The following is an 18,036-nucleotide window of genomic DNA, read 5'->3' on the forward strand; positions in this document are numbered from 1 at the left end:
AATAATGCCTATGTTTATAGTGTATATTTTTATATATAAGTTGCTTTGTTATATTTTGTTTTGATTTTGTTTTGTTTGACAAAAAATACTATTTTGTCTTTGTTTATCTGTTTATGTATATATTTTCTTGTTTTGAACAAAATGTTGGCAATTGCCGGTGACGTTCTGTAATAAATTCAATTCAATTCAATTCATCATAAGCTGATGATATCATTAAGTTGTGCATATAATTGTTTTGTGAATAAAATAAGCGAAACTTTAAATTGTAACTTTCTAATTTCACGTCCAATTTTGATAAACGTTTCAGCGTTATGCTTGCTTGATTTTTTTTATTGATTAAAATCAACATTTTTTTTCTGGGATTGACTTAGCCTTTAAGAATGAATACTATCTTGTCTAGAGTAAGTCCATGAAGCTAAGCTGTAGCTACTTCCATAATGATCAGTCCTAAATGACAAATCTATTTATATCTGAACTTTTTTACTATCATCTTCTGCAGGATTGAAGGAGTATTATTGGCAAGAGGTTGGCATAGAATGACAGAGAAGCACAGCGATCAGTTCAGGTTGAAATGGGTAGAACTTAGAAGTAGCATCAACTATAACACATTCAAACCAGGTATTAAAATCAACTATAACATATTCAAATTAGGTATCAAAGTCAAGTATATCACATTCAAATCAGGTATTAAAATCAACTATAACACATTCAAATCAGGTATTAAAATCAACTATAACATATTCAAACCAGGGTTCAAAATCAAGTATATCACATTCAAATCAGGTATTAAAATCAACTATAACACATTCAAATCAGCTGTAACACATTCAAACCAGGAATCAAAATCAAGTATAACACATTTAAATCGGGTATTAAAATCAACCAAACACATTCAAACCAGGTATTAAAATTAACTATAACACATTTAAATTGGGTATTAAAATCAACCAGTGCTCATTCAAACCAAGTATTAAAATCAAATATAACACATTCTAACCATGTAATGATGATAACAATAATTTGCAACGTTTAAAGTGCATAATACAAATTTATGTTTCTAAGCGCTGCATATAATTACCCAGTTTTTACCATGGCTATCCTGATCGGATGCTCGAGCATTCAAGGAATTCCTTCCTACTGGGTACCTATTTACTACACTTAGGTGGAGAGTGACAAATGGTCCTTGCCAAAGGACCTGAGTGCTGTGGTGGAGTTTGAACCCCGGACTTTGTGGTACAAAGTCCAGACTTACATGATCCACTGAGCCACAACACCTCTAAAAGAAACCATTTTAATCAGGTAAATATAACACATTCAAACTGATAAACAGACCAAGTAAACTCCTCAAAAAAGTTCTTCAACTCAAGTTGGAGCTGTAATAAATTTATTAGTGTGCCATAGTCATATGTAAAAGTGGTATCATTGAAAAACATGAATATTATTCTTTACATTTATCTGTCCTTTGTAATGCTAATGTTATAATGGAATGCGACATGATAAATATGCAGCGATGTCAAAAATGAAAAGTTTCACAATTTCTAATAGCGAATTTCCAATTGTTTCCAAATTTGAATGATATTGATGCCTGAAAATCCACACATTGTGTATTCTCATTTAAGCAAGTGGATTGAATATAATGTTGAACCTTGTCATTTCAAAAAGATCTATGATATTGAATTAAAAAAAAAGATGAGATGTTAGTTTCATTGTTACTAAATTTTTATGAAAGCTTTCACTCCAATCAAACAAAAAATCATGCAAGAGATTAATCTTTGACAGTTTTTAACACCCTTGATCACCCAAATAGAAGCACATGATTTCATTCATTTAAATAGCACCATTCACACTTTTGCAAATCATTCACTGTCAACTGCCTGCATGGTCAAAATTCTGAAGAAATGGAGACTCTGGTTGGAAAACAATGCATTTTGCAAACATTTCACTTTTTCCCTATTTTCATGGTAACTGCACATTCCATGATTACATAATCACAGAAGATGGCACATCATTGTAAAGAGGAATAATTAAGCTTTTCAATGATGGTTCCAGTTTCATATTTTATTCCTCGGTAGCAACAAATATATCATCCCTCAAAATTGAGTTACAGAACTTTTTTGATGGGTTTATGTTGCTGGGCAGTAAAACATGTCATCTTTTTATCCAAAATAAACTAATTTCAGGGTAAACTTCCCTTTGAAAATAATTGCTTTTTCTGTTTTTTGTCACCCTCAAGGAGAACAACTTGTGAATCGCATCCCTAACTGTGGAGCAATCCTAGCAACCAAGACTGGCCTCTTTAACACATTAAGAGAGTATGAGAGAGTATGTGATAGGACAAGAGGTGGAGGTAGATCTAAATTTGGTCTCAGACTACAGGAGTTCTTCCCAGAGTCATACATCTTGGATTTAAAAGCTGATAGAGATGCATTCTTTGAGATTTTTAAAGGTAAATAAAAACTGGGTTCCAATAGGAACTTATCAAACTTCACAAGCACACTACACAAACTCCACTCAGTCAAAATGAACACAATTTTGACACAGGCTAGCTTCAGTAATCCTTACTAAACACATGTCAATAATTAAGAGATTGGTTTAATCACAAAGAAGCTATTGGTTCCGGAATTCAAAATAAAAAAATGGCAAAAGAAAGACCAGTGGAAATGAGATGGGATTAAACAAACTTACCAGTTTTATAAAATTCACTTACATGTATGTCATTTACTGGCATGTTTTATTTGTTGGCCCAATCACAAAGAAGCTGCAGGAAGATAACATCAAAGTTTTAGATTATTGGAACGATTAAACAACCACCCACAGATACCGACAGGATAGCTAATATCAAAGAATGTTCTGAATCAGATGTCACATTAAGAAACAAATCTGTTGACAACAAAGAAGCTTCACATACGGATGGACACGATAGCAGTCAAGCAAAGAATGACCATTTGGTTGAATGTTTTTTTGATATGGATCCTTTTCTCCAATTCCATAGTTTCCATAGAGATTTCATTATCAACACACGTTAAATGGTCATCTTCTCACAGAGTTCACAATGACTCGGTGGTAAAAATTTTACCCAATACTTACCCAAGACCACTGGATCAGGCTGCAGCATGTTTGTGACCATTTTCGGCCAGCAACAACATCAGTATTAGTGAACAGACTGCGTAGACCTTTGTGAAGTAGTCTATTTGACAGTCCAATAGGCTTAATACACCAACCTAGAAATGTTCTTTCCGATTAAGTTTTTTTCTTGATTCGTGTTCGAATGGGGTCCTAGAACAAATTCAGCTTGGTTGCCCGAACTTGCCGTTTGGGCAGTTTTGCTAATTTGCATAAATACAAAATGGTCTCCAGATGCCATCTTACAAACCTAACTTTTGAACCCATTGCCCGAAATGATGAGTAATGCCTCCTTTAAGGAGTTTAGGGGTGTGTAGAATCGATTTCTGTCATAATTTTTGCAATATAAGGTCATCTTCAGGTTGAATCCAAGATGGCCGCCTGATGCCATTTTGAAAAATTGACTTTTGATCTTCTTGCCCAAGAATAATGATTAGTACCTCTGTTTAGGGGTCTTGGGGTGTGTAGAATCTCTTTCTGCTATATGTTTTGCAATATAATCTCATCTTCAGGTAAAATCCAAGATGGCTGCCAGATGATGCCATTTTGAAAAATAAACTTCTGCCTTTGTCCCAGAATCATGAATAATACCTCTTTTCATGAGTTATTTGGTATCTTGATTCTGTTGATAATTTTACAATATAGGATCGTTCAGATAAAAAAAAAATAGCAGCTGAAAGCCATATTATAAAAAACTACTTCCCAAGACTATTGAACCTTGCATGACGAAAATCTCTCGTTTGAGGGCTGTATACCCCATTTTTCCTTATCAACAAATATCTTCTCCCAGTAATACAAATCCTATTGCCCTCAAGAGATTAAATTTAAGTATAGAAACACCTGTTTCTTGACCTCGGTCCGCGAAGATAATTCACCCCAGCATCTACGGTCACAGCAGGGGGCCACACACGATGGATTGCAATGTGTGTAGTTCCGGCGAGCGCATGGCCATGGATGTATACACGCGTTGATAGAAAGTTTTTTCTTTCTTTCCTTCTTTCTTTCTTTCTTTCTTTCTTTCTTTCTCTCTCTCCCTTCCTTCCTTTCTTTTTTTCTTTCTTTCTTTCTCTCTCTCTTCCTTCCTTTCTTTCTTTCTTTCTTTCTTCCTTCCTTTCTTTCCTTCTTTCTCTCTGTCTGGCTGTCTAATTCTTTTCTTTCTAGACTTATTTTCTTCCTTCCTTTCTTTCCTTCTTTCTCTCTGTCTGGCTGTCTAATACCCCTTTCATAAACCCCATTAAAATGAATTAGGCGGCTAATAGCAGCATAATTTGGTCGTAAAACTGGAGGAGGACAAGAGTTATCCGCATTACTCTGATGCTGCTATTATCCGCATAATAGCAGCATCGGGACAAGATTTTGAGTTTATGAACGCATTTCCAAATAATGCGGATAATTGCCATGGTGCGGTCACAAGGTCACCCTTTTCCAACACAACCGCATCGGAGGGGGCGTGTCCAGTTGTCATGGCGATTATCCGCCTTTTTGAGGACGGGCGCTCGTAAAAATAATGCGGCTTATTTTCGGAGTTTATGAACGCAATTTTTATTGAATTATCCGCATTACTCTTAGGCGGCTAATTGGAGGATAGGTTTATGAAAGGGGTATAATTCTTTTCTTTCTAGACTTATTTTCTTCATCCACCCCCTTTTGATCTACACCTCTAAAGAACGTGCATTTGCCAATCATATCTGTAGTAAGGCCTATGAATGTCCTTTTCTCAAAGCTGAGGTGTAGGCCTATACATAGAACATTAAAATACAAAGACCAGCATTATGAATCACAATGTTTGGATAGCATTTCAATGTTCTATTCATATCTATTCAGAACGTTTTCTAATTCACATGCGTTATTAGCAGGTGATCTTCTTTATCTCCCATTATTCTTATTTTGTAGGCCTATAGCCTGTGTATACGGTAAACCTCCCTCTGAAATACCTTTCTTGGTTTCATGTTTTCTTTCAGATTTGTTTCCACCAAGGCGTGCCGGAACACTTTCAGTTTTTTTTTTTTTTTGGGGGGGGGCAAAATCCCGAAGGGGGCACAATATTTTTGAAAGCGTGAGATACGGAAGCGATCGAGCGGGAGAGGGTGTGGTTGAGGGTGTAAAAATTGAGTGTAAAAGTTGCGTTTCTAAGAGCATTCAAAAATAAATTTCTTGAGAATTAAACAGTCTTGGGGTTCTTTTTGATCCTGTTTCCTCCCTTCTGACCCAGACTGGTGTTTCTTCATGATCAGGGTCGCAGTTCCAGCAAATTACGAGCCTTATTGCAAACTCTATTGTTTTAAACCAATGTAATATAGGCCTTTTAAAGACTTTAAGATGACAAACATGCATGACCGTATGCATCCGGGGGCCACCGATCGAGAGGGCAAAATTCACCCAAAGTGTGCACGAAATCTTTCAATTTTATTCTAGAAAATGCAAAAGCTCCCCCATCACCATGGGCGGAAATCCCAGGGGGACAGGGGGGACGCGTCCCCCTACCATTTTGGAAAGGGGTACATAATATCAAATGTCCCCCTACTATTTGTGCTCTTTTATTATGGAAAAAATACATAATTTCAAATCGAAATTATATCCTCGAATTTCGAAATATATATAAACAGATAGTTTTTGTTAAGAACTTGGTTAGGAAAAGAAAAGGCATACCGGCCCAACTATTCTCCAACTCTCATCTAGCCCTTTATACCAGCCAAAGAGTGATGACATTGATGACATCGATGGCCATTGTCAATTTTATAACTAATAAAAATGATGAAAAAAGAAAATCGCCTCTGAATTTAGTGCATAGACGGTTAGACGAGAATGTTCCATACCCAGTAAAATCATACCTTTGTTAATCCAATTCACTTTCCCTTTATTCCAAATTTACTTGGAATATACTGAGAATATTTTCATTGTTTGCGTACTCAGTATAAAGAATAGTTTTCATGAGTTATGATTAATCCTTCACAATGAACTTTAACTATGCTTTATCCCCCAAATTTGTTTTTAAACACTCTATTAACGAGACTTATACTCCATTTTTACACAAAATTCCTGCCGTGGGAGGGGTCATCATAGGTAGATCAAGGGGCGAAGCGGCGGAAGGTGAGGCGAAAAATAAGAAGAAAGATAGGACCGGGAAGAAAGTTGAATGATGGAAGGGAGGTGAATAATTGGGAAAAAAGAAAACTTTCAGGACATGTTATAAAAATATAAAATCGCTTGCGCTTTGCATAAATACACAGCCATCTTTTTATTTCAAAACGTGCTTGTTTTTTTTTCACTTTTTTGGATCGAAATATATAAAATCAAATCATTTATCTAAGAAGATATCCATCTTTTTCATAATTTGTAGGTTTAGATATTAAAGAAAATTAGCTTGCCATTCGGTTTTAGTCTGAAATGTATTCATTAAAAGGTTAAACGTTATCACACTGTAATAAGATGGAAAAGGGGCTTTTCAAAGGTATGTTTCACAGAGGAACTGTTCGTCAAAAGACGCCAGGCTTACTATGATAATGTCATTGCTCCGTCAGGGGCAAAATTGTTCATTTTTGACAATAGAAATGACAATTTTTGGGCATAAAGTGCCTTCATCGTATACTTTTGTCCTTTAATTATTTAAAAATTTATCATTTTTCTACTTTCAGGGGGGCACATTGGGGGGGGGGGCAAAATCTCGTTTTGCCCCCAAAAAATTTTATTTGGGGGGGGGGCAAGTGCCCCCTGCCCCCCTCGCTTCCGGCGCCCTTGTTAAAGATATATAGAGAGAAATAGAGATGGGGTGGAAATTCCACCCCATCTCTATTTCTCTCTCTCTCTTTCTCCCGACAAAAAGGACAGGGCGCTAATTTTAATCACCTCATATTAGCAGAATGATAAATTTTGAACTAGAAAATAAAACAGACATTTATCACAATCAAATATGGGCATGTTCAAATGGGTCGCTTGATCAAAGATAAAAAAGGACACTGCAAAGGAACTTTCACTATGAAAAGGGGGCTAAGGGGGGGCAAAAAAACAACTTTTTTTAAAGTGATTATTCAACAAGATGTACTTGAGGAAGGGGAACATATTAAAAATGGGCACTGAAGGGATCGGGGTTCAACGGGCACGCGGTTTTGTAAACTAAGACACGTGATCGATCTTTCCAACACTCCATCTTCCCAACTCATCAATCGCCTGAACTCGCTCTCCAACGATGAACATTTTGACTTACAAAAAAATTAGCACAACATATCTAAGTTAGACATTTAATGGTGGAAACTAAAAGTATAAACGACCCAAAACAAACGGTGGAATGGATGCAGCGCACATGGGCAGTTTACCGGAGAACCACGTATGGTGCAATAATACGTTTGCGATTAAAAAATAGTTACAGGCATAGTTTGTATTTAAATTATGAATAAGACTTTGGGGTAAAAAAAAATAATGATTTCATATTTTTGTGCATATCAGCAGCATGATTATTATTCTTTGTATGTTGGTATGCCATTACTTCTATTTTTCGAACGTTAAGACTGTATCATTGCGCGAGTGAACCCATTTTCTTGCTGGACGGACAGAAACTATGCATGCATCGCGGTCCTTGCATGCTAAGCATACCGTAATTTTTATTCGCTTACTTTCCTTATTTCAAGGTCGATTTTCTTCGTTCGAAATTGAAAATGGACTAGTATTGGATGTCTGAATGTAATATGCCTTTGAAAACGTGATTAATATCGAATACAATAATTTCATTCCGAAGATCCTTCTACAGGCAGACAAGTCTTACGTAATAGCACAGCGTTGTTTATCATTTCGTCCTTGGCTCAACGCTCATTTAGCTGGCCCGTGGTGGTGAAATCGAGACAAGGGGATTACCTGGCCAAGATGGGTTTATCGGGGTTGGAAAAGTTTCCAAACGCGAATCGAGGTATAAAACCGCAGTTTGCAGTCCGAAGTGAGGTCGAGAATCAAACGGGACATTTTCGTAATGACCCTTGAAGAAGTATTCTCCCAAACAGCGTACATGTTGTCCCAAAGAGGGATACTATTATGTGTAGGAGCTCATGTAAGGATATTTAATTAAGAATGGTTCGTTTCTTTTAATCTCTCCTTTTATAGTGGTAAAGTCAGGTCTCAGATGGTTGATATATTTCAGAATTAACCGTTCAACTTAGAATGAAACCATTCAAGTTTTGGGCTATGACCCATTTTGGGACTTCTCATCATTTTTTTGTTTGTACAGCCATGTCCAGTGAAAGGACTTCAAAGTATTATTCTTTAATTAAAAAGTTATTTGTCAGTAATTTCAGAAAATTGGTTAACGTATTATCTTCCCTTATACATGTATACAGCACGAGTTCAGTTTTTAGCCTCCTGTAGAAGATAGGATCCCCAAGACTGATCCATGGTCATTATATTTAAAACAGAAGACCTACATGAAATCAAAGAATGTTATCTGAAAAAATACAAACAATAAAGTGAAGCATATTAAAATGTGTATAAATTTCTGTTCACAGTTTTTTTGGTCACGTCCTGCCACTTCAGTTATTTGCACATTTCGCAAAATTAATGAACAAAAATTTAAAAGCACATGTTTCATTCTTTTGCCAATGCAGTAACTGCAAAAATGCTACAAATGTAATGACAGATTGATATATTTCTACTAGATACAGGCAGAAGATGGGAAGGATGTGACAGATGTGGCACGATGTGACATATATGTGAATGAAAAAAAACTAGATCTAACACTGAATGTAGCTATATTTCCTATAAAGTTACTCCCGACTGTATAGCCTAATGAATTGTGCTTATGAATAATAACAGATGGATCCATTGTTGAGATTGTTGAGCATTATCACTTCAGGCTCCTAGCAAACATGGCAGGACATTGTTAGTGGAAAACTGTGAACAAAGATTCAGCTTCGCTGATTGGCCAATAATTTTCAGTACGTAAAATCTTGTATGTTCCATGTAACATGTTTGCGTGGTTAATGATAAAAGTCAGTTTCAATGTTTTATTAACGCTCAGAGACTTGATGACACTAAAATGTGAACGGAAAATGTCACGTCCTGCCACTAATTTTCATTGGCCTAAAATTCATACTTTAGATCAGGAATTCTCAAATGGTGGCGTGCGCGCCACTTGTGGCGCACCGAGCCTTGCGGAGTGGCGCTTTGGAGAGGGTATAAAAAAAATAAAAATAAGGAAAAATTGGGGAGAAAAAAGATGTATCTACCAGTAACCTGGAAATATGGATTTGGTGATCATTTTAGCACAAAGAGAAAACAAACTCCTTATCTGACACTTAATTGCTATTTAATTTCTTCAAATTTTGTCAAAATTTAGCACTCGATAACCCGTATTATGGAGGATCGACGGTGTTCTCCTTTTTATTTATTCTAGGCTGTACAAAGTTTATGTGCCATACAAGTGACTTAAAAAACCCCGTTTGTAGGATTTCTATTTCAACGGCGAGAAATTTTGCATTTCTAGAGTATACGTTTTGGTTAAGAGTTAAACATCAAATAATATATTCAAAGAACATCCTGATCATAAAATATTATGAATTTGGGACATAACAAGCAGAAACTTTGTTTCCAGGGGCGATTAAAATCCGAAGTTGTAAAAGTGAAATACATGTATGCTCAGATGCATTGCCTGTCGTGATTGCCTGCATGCACTCTTGCTTAACACGAACTGAATGAATGATACTGCACGTGAGAGAGAGGGAAGCAGTGCAGTACAACGCCTAATTTTCAGCCATTGCAAATCGGGGAACGTAACTTCAGCCACTGGCGTAGAGATGGGGGTGGGGATTAATGCCCCCAAAAGTTTCACGGCCAAGAAAAAAAAAAGGAGAAAAGGAAAGGGAAAGAGTGGAACATTGTGTTATTTTCTTAATATTATGTCAAAATATAGATTTTTGTATTGAAAAGTTCAATATTTCTGCTTCAGTTGCCATATTTAGCCCCCTCATTTTTTTTTTTTACTCATTACGCCACTTGCTTCAGCCAATAGATCTGGTGCAGAACAGTCTGAACAAGTAGTATCATTGGTATTTTCTGAAAAAGGCACTGGTCATTTTTCTTTTAATATCAATATTGTGTAGTTTGTTAGAGCCCCTCTGGGTAATTTAAAAGGCCTCATATTCCAAAACTTCTGGGGACTCTGCCCCCTCGACCCCCACCAGGGGCCTCTGGACCCCTCCGCTGATACATTGCTGGTTTGCTTAATGGATAGTGGAGCATTGGAGATTCTCAACGAGAAATGTGGCGCTTCAAAAAAAGTAATTGAGAATGGCTGCTTTAGATGCTCCTGTTTATATGAAATATTTATGATATTAAGGGCAACTCATACTCTCAACAAAAAGAACCAACTGAAACTGATGGGCTTAACATTGTTAATTTGCAAGCTTTAAAAATTAAATTCCATTTTAGTGCTCGCCTTTTTGAATAATTTTCCAACCAAAGGTAACAGAGAATTAATCCAGTTAAGCTAGTGGAGTTAGGACCTATTGGTATGTAACTAACAACAATGATAGGCATTCTCTAACTCATTTATTTTTTTTGGTATGGGTCCTCTAAATGGAAAAAGTCAAAAGTGGGCCAGCATGCTGTATTTGTCAAATCGACTGGTGTCATTTCTACAGGCTAATCCGGGTATCACGATGCTCCAGCATGATAATGCTTATGCCTCACATACATGTATGTAACCATCAACTTCTCCATGACCAGGAGTGGAAGTTATGGTATGGTCTAGCTGTTCTCAATCCCATTGAGCATTTGTAGGATCAGCTGGGTGGACAGGTCAGGTTGAAGAGACCAACAGTTATTAATCGGCAGACACTCATTGCAGGTTGCACGGGCCTAATCACAACTGGCAGGCAAAAGATATTCATTCGACCCAACCCATTGCTGAATTTTAAAATTTGATATTGCTGATTGACAAAAATGAATGAAAATGACTGACAATCTAACACTGATTCTAGGGAGGGTACCTACTGAACTTCCTTTTTCCAAATTGGAAAGATATATTACCACTATGGAATTATACTTTTACTGTCGGAAGAATTAGGCCAATTTTACTACACATTTTTAAGTGATGAATTTGATCCTGTCAGGTGTAGTCTCCATAAATGCTGATTCATTTTTAAATGAGCCAGTGGAGGTACCCTTTTCTGGTAAGATATGGAATGTCAGACATTTATCCTATCCACTGGTACTAAACATTCAGCCCTCGATTTTCCTCCTTATTTTTTATGAATTCTTTTTATGTGCCACTTTAACACACGAGTCTATGGGAAATGAATTAGGCCTGTGAACCCTGCAGACTCCCTGAGGACTTCATCAGAGGTCTAGTGCAGACCATCTGTACATGTAGAAGGTGCACAGAATGCATAGATGCACAGGGGGGGGGCACACAATATTGAATTCATAGTTTAATCCCCCATCTCATTTTCATTGGACTGAAGAACTGTTTGTTGTAAACTTTGGTTACACTCTCAACCATATGGTCATTCTTTGCTTGACTGCTATCGAGTCCATTCATGCATAAGCTTCTTTGACCTCAATAGGTGTGTTTACAATGTTAATTTTAACTTTCTGTAACTTCTTAGCCCGGGGGGGGGGGGCACTTCCATTCACGAGTGGATACCATGCACGACCATGGGGTCTCGAAAAGCACCCTAAACACATAATTTCCATATTCTGAAAATGCACCCCTTAACAAGTATTGGTGAGTGAAACCCTACCCTTAAAAAGTATTGGAAACAAAACGATATTCTTGGCAGATATTCCCTGAAATGAACCCCTAAACAAGTACAGGAATGTTTTATTGTTACGGGTCCTTCGGTCGTCGGCTTTACTTTATTTGGTTTAGTACGACCCCACCTTCCACACCTCGCGCAAATCGGACTCTACACACGAAGTGTTGGGGCAAAAAGGACATCCTTTATAAAACATTTTAACTTTGTTTTATCATCCCCGCAAATTCTACCCTAAACACGTAATTTTCCTAGCGAAATAGATACCCTTTTTTCATCGTTTTTGACACCTTTATCACGTTATGTATGTAACGTGGCCAATCGTGAAAAAGACATCCTTTTTACGTGTTTTTTGGTCGCGCATGGTATCCATTCGTCAATGTAAGTGCCCCCCCCCCCCCCCGGGCTTCTTAGTTATTGAGGTAATCAATTAAACATGCTGATGGCCATACTGTGAACTTTAATGAACTGGTAAGTTTTTTTTATCACATCTCATTTTTTATTGGTCTTTCTTTTGCCATTTTGTGACTTTGGATTCCTTAACCAATTGATTTGTGGGGCTACAGCCTATTTGTGTTTAAACCAATCTCTTACTAATTGACATGTGCGTAGAAAAGAATATTGAAGCTAGCCTGTGTCAAGATTATTTTGACGGAGTTGAATTTGTGTAATGTGCTTTTGAAGTTTGATATGTTTCTTTTGGAACCCAGTTTACTTTAACCAAATTTTATTAGCACTCATGATGGCTAGTGCTATCAATCACTAGTACCCTTTATACACTAGTGAAAATTTCCTTTGCCTGGTACTATAGATGTGGCTAAATTGCCATTTAGCCCCACCAATAGTACGTGGATAAACTTAGCCCTCTTTCTTTTTACAATGCATTTTTGCAAAGTGGGCTAACCCCACCTTTAGTACAGGATTATTTGGCCCTGTAAAATAGCAGGGTTAGCCCAGCAATTACGGTGCTACGAGTGATAGACCAGGGTTAAGATCTCTAGTGTAAAATGAAAGTGGGCTAAGTCAAGGATGGTGCTCCCATTTATGCCTCGGCAACAGGGCTAGCCCTGGTAGTCGGGTAGATATGATCAAAATCATTGCATGACCATCAAGTTGGGTATATATGCAATTTTTTTGCTGAAAGTTGTAGTGTAGGGTGTCTACTTCAAGAATCCGACGGGTTCCACTTGGGCACCCTTGGGCATTTTTTAAAAATTGACGTCATAGGCCACGCCTACTTTTTTACATACCTCTTATATATGACTTTCATATTTTATGAAATGAATATGTCATGTTTGGTATCAAATTAAATTTAATGAAAAATCAAATGCAAATATATGGATCACTGGATCTCATCTTTGTCAGTTAAAGGTCATTTAAGGTCATGAAAGGTCAATTGCATTACAAATGTAAGTAATACATATATGGCGAAAAATTTGTTTTATATACAAATAAGTTAGGAATTATGACCATTTTGTGCTCAAAGTTAAGTTGAGGGTGCGCATATTAAGAATCCGATGGGTGTGACCTTGGCATCTTGAGGAATCTTATCTATGTGAGTCATAAACCACACAAACTTTCTTGCATTCCTCTGAATTACTACTTTTCTATTGAGCAGAATAAACATTATCATGTGTGATATCAAATTAGTACAGATGCAAAATAAAATCCACATATCCGAATCACAAGGCATTTAGAACGCATTCAGGGCAATTAAAGGTTGTTTAAGGTCATGAAAGGTCAAATTAGGTCACAAATTTAAGCATTGCAACATATAATGCAACTCATGAATCTCATGAATGAAATAAAACAAATTGGGTATCGTATTTATCTTGGGCTTTAGGTTATGTTGAGGATGCAGAGGCGTCAATCCTGGGGGGCAATCGCCCAACCAATGAAAATATGGGGGGCAAACATCGTTTTGCCCCCCCCCCCCAATAATTCTGCATACATGAGCAAAAATAAAATAAGATTGGAATGTTACACATAAATCAGCAAGCGAGATTGAGATACACAACTCGTTCTTTATTAAAATCGTGCTCAAAATGTCCGCTTTTCAGATTGGAATATAAAAATTTTCAGCTCGGGCTTTGTGCTCGCATCATTTCTGTATTAAAAACCCATACCTTTCATGATCAAATTGGTGAATAGAATAGAATTCAGTTCATAACCTCAAAAGAACTCCCGCTTCGATTTGCAATAATCTTTTGTTGGACATTTATATTGTTCTTTATTAAAAATGATTAAACTCACTTTTTTCAAATTGAAATATCAAAATTTTCAGCTCGCGCTTGCATCTATTGTTGGTTTAGATACCTATCTTAATCATTGGTACCAAATATGCTTAGAATGTCCAGCTTTCAAGTCAAAATTAATGTAAAGAAATGGATTTCAGCTCTCTCAAGGGACTCACATTATCTGTGTATGTATCCTCCTGGAGTTACTACAAACAGTCCTAAACAGGTACCTTTTCCAGTTTTCAGGTCAGTATACTAAACATTTTCAGCTCGCACTTCGCGCTTGCATTAATTTGTTGGTGAGATATGTGTCCCTTTCTCATGAGGCATAGATATATATATACAGGCCTGTGTGTGTGTGTGTGTGCGTGTGTGGGTTTGTTTGTTTTGTGTGATCGAGCGCCTTTGGAACGTTGATTCATGATTTTGCCCCCCCCCCCCCAATCTGAAAAATGGATTGACGCCCCTGTGAGGATGTGTATTTTAAAGGGGAAGTTCACCCTGACAAAAAGTTTATTGTAAAAATAGCAGGAAAAAAAAATATTGCCGAAGGTTTGAGAAAAATTCATCAAATAATTACAAAGTTATTAGAATTTCAATTATTTGATTTGTGACGTCATATGCGAGCAGCATTCCTACATAGCGAATGGTAAAAAATCAATGAAATGTCATTTTCTCAGAAAATTGAAAATGGTTTTTACTGTAACTTTTGTATATCAATAGACAAATCATTTCACACCCGATCATGAAAAGAAAACAAAATTAAGTCATCAGGAACCATACAAAATTTGAAATTCATACATTTTATATTTCATAACACATGGGGCAGCTGTTCGTTTATGACGTCACAAATCCAAAATTTTGAACTCTAATAACTTTCTTACTCTTTAATGGATTTTCCTCAAACCTTCAATATTTTTTTACTATTTATTCTGCTATTTTTACAACAAAGCTTTCTTCAGGGTTAACTTCCCCTTTAAGAATCTGACAAGGGCTACTTTGGTTCCCTTGGGGCAACGTCATTTTCTGACGTCATAAACCACATCATAGGACAACCTCTTAATTATGCATTATCTATGATCTAGTGTATGGAATTAACATATCATGTTTGGCATCAAATTAAAGTTTATGAAAAATGGATTGAGCACTTATACAAAAATAAAGCACACTGCGTCATAAACAAGAACGGCTATGCCTACTGACCTGTTCCACGTTCTATCAGTTATCTTCTGAAGATGTCATGGGAGTAGAAGCATATATAATTTTTCTCTGACGACACTGATATTTCTGTTCTACCAGACTGTTCTTCTTTTTGGGTTTACAAGTCTTCTGCATACTGATGAAAAGGTAATCGATATGTATGGTATTGAAACTAGGAGAAAAAAGTTTGCTGTGCACAGACAATTCCCTTCATTAGGTTATTATTATTATTATTTATTTGACCAATATAAAAAAGTACATACACATTACATTAGAATAACATTTACAGTACATGAACATGCAAAGAAATGCGGGAACGGCATGTGGGTCAGGGTGCACAAAAGTGAAATACATCACTGTTGCCCGAAGGCATGAGCCCCCACATATGCTGCTCCCAAGACATAAATAAAAATATATAAATACTCTTACACAAAATATTGCACGTTAAAAAGGGAATACTGAAAAGGTGCCAAAATAATTAATTAGATAGTCTTGAGATGCATTAGAAAAGAAATACCACTGCAAAATTGGAGAAATATAACAGAGTAAAAAATTAACACCTCGGTGCTGAACAGTAAAGAAATGGGCATTTTTTAAAATAAACTTCCAATAGAAATTGGGAATTCAAATATATATGATTAAGCAGATCTGGTGTAAGTGGAGTTCTGAAAAAAAAATAAGGGGGGTAGAAGTCCAAAGTAGAATGGAATTAATATCGAAAACATTTTTGTCTCACCTGCATAGCAGAGTGAGACTATAGGCGTACCTGTTCATAGCACAGTGGATACTCCCATCATGGAATTGTCAGACCTTTTTCCATGTGAATGAATATCGGGGGCCACCATGCATATTCTAGGGCTAGCATTTGTCACTTTGGTGTATCATATTTTGCCCTTCTAAACACAAGCATAACTTACATGCAATCGAGATTGAAGAGGGGCAAATCAGTCTGGAAGAGGATTAAGCAAGTTCATAGTGGAAGTCTTTCCCTTACCAGTTTGACACAATATTGTATCCAAACCTAATATATTGTCTGTGCACAGCCAGCTTTTTTTCTGCTAGTTTCTATACCATAACTTTGATATTGATCACTCTTTCATCAGTATGCAGAACACTTGTAAACCCAAAAAGGAGAACAGTCTGGTAGAACACAAATGTCAGTGTTATCAGAGAAAAATTATACAGGCTGTACTCCCATGACATCTTCAGAAGATAACTGATATTAGGCCTACCCGTACTTGTTCATGCCACAGTGGTTCCTCCCCTTGCAGATGCAAGTCATTGTCATGAGGCTATTAATGCAGTTGCTGCCCAGCCGTCGAATCATGTATTTCATAATTCATACTGCAAGTGTGAAATGAACATGACGAAGTATACAGCTAAGGCAGAGACATGCAGTCGAGATTGTTGAGGAATTTACACTTTTTTAAGTACTTATAAGCTCCCGCCTTCATTAGACCTTTCATGTGCTAAAATTACCTAAAGATGACCTTGGTATGTGATTTATTTTTGTATAAATGTACATTCCATTTTCCATAAGCTTTGATTTGATACCAAACACTAGAAAAGAGATATTAACTGTAAATCATAATTAAGAGGTTGACCTATATGAAAAGGATGGTGTAGTCTATGATGTCAGAAAATGATGTTGCCCGAAGGGTACCAAGGTAGCCCCTGTCACATTCTAAATATGCACATCCTCAATATAATTATCAGCCAAAAATACATTTAATGCTCAATTGAGAACGCATTATATGTTGCATTGCTTACATTTGTGACCTAACTTGACCTTTCATGACCTTAAATGACCTTTAATTGGTCTGAACACAATATAAATGCCTTGTGATTCATATTTGTGGATTTGATTTAGCTTTTGCTATAATTTGATATCAAACATGATACGTTTGTTCCACACAAGAGAAAAGTAGTAATTCAGAGGAATGCAAGAAAGTTTGTGTGGTTTATGATGTCACATAGATAAAATTCCTCAAGATGCCAAGGTCGCACCCATCGGATTCTTAATATGCGCACCCTCAACTTAGCTTTCAGCACAAAATGCACATAATTCCTAACTTGCATTTAAAACATAATATTTTTCACCTTATATGTATTACTTACATTTGTTACGCAATTTGACCTTTTATGACCTTAATTGACCTTTAACTGGGAAAGATGTGATTTAAATGCCCAGTGATCCTTGTATTTGCATTTGATTTTTCATTAGCTTTAATTTGATACCAAACATGACATATTTATTTCATAAAATATGAAAGTCATATATAAGAGGTATGTAAAAAAGTGGGCGTGGCCTATGACGTCAATTTTAGAAAAATGCCCAAGGGTGCCCAATTGGCACCCGTCGGATTCTAGAAGTAGACACCCTACACTACAACTTTCAGCAAAAAAATTGCATATATACCCAACTTGACGGTCATGTTGAGGTTCTACTTGACTATGGTGTCCAATCAGAGGTAAACACTAAGGAATATTCATGTGCAGCAAACAGGGTGACGAGAAAAAGCATGCGTCACAAGTCAGGGATTTGGAATTCATGTTTACTTTCCTCATCGACATCCACATATTATCAAACTAGTCTATTTTTAGGCAACATGTATTCAGCTTTCATAATAGCGTCTAGACTACAGTTTGATATAATTGACATTGAAACTTTTATTGTATTTTATACATCATTTAAATATTAGATAACATGTGGATATATGAAAGTAATTTTACAATGAAAT

General features: G+C 36.5%; 1 protein-coding gene across 1 annotated transcript in view; it reads left to right on the forward strand.

Moving 5' to 3' along the window:
- The window catches only part of LOC121427226 (protein polyglycylase TTLL10-like), a 61,003-nt gene that overhangs the window by 22,261 nt on the left and 20,706 nt on the right, over positions 1 to 18,036 (forward strand). Inside the window, exons 5-6 of the mRNA XM_041623527.1 lie at positions 500 to 618; positions 2,234 to 2,446. Of these exons, the coding sequence (XP_041479461.1) occupies positions 500 to 618; positions 2,234 to 2,446 (332 nt within the window). The remainder of the gene's footprint in view (positions 1 to 499; positions 619 to 2,233; positions 2,447 to 18,036) is intronic.

This window comes from Lytechinus variegatus, chromosome 14 (assembly GCF_018143015.1).
Source record: "Lytechinus variegatus isolate NC3 chromosome 14, Lvar_3.0, whole genome shotgun sequence".
NCBI lineage: Eukaryota > Metazoa > Echinodermata > Echinoidea > Temnopleuroida > Toxopneustidae > Lytechinus > Lytechinus variegatus.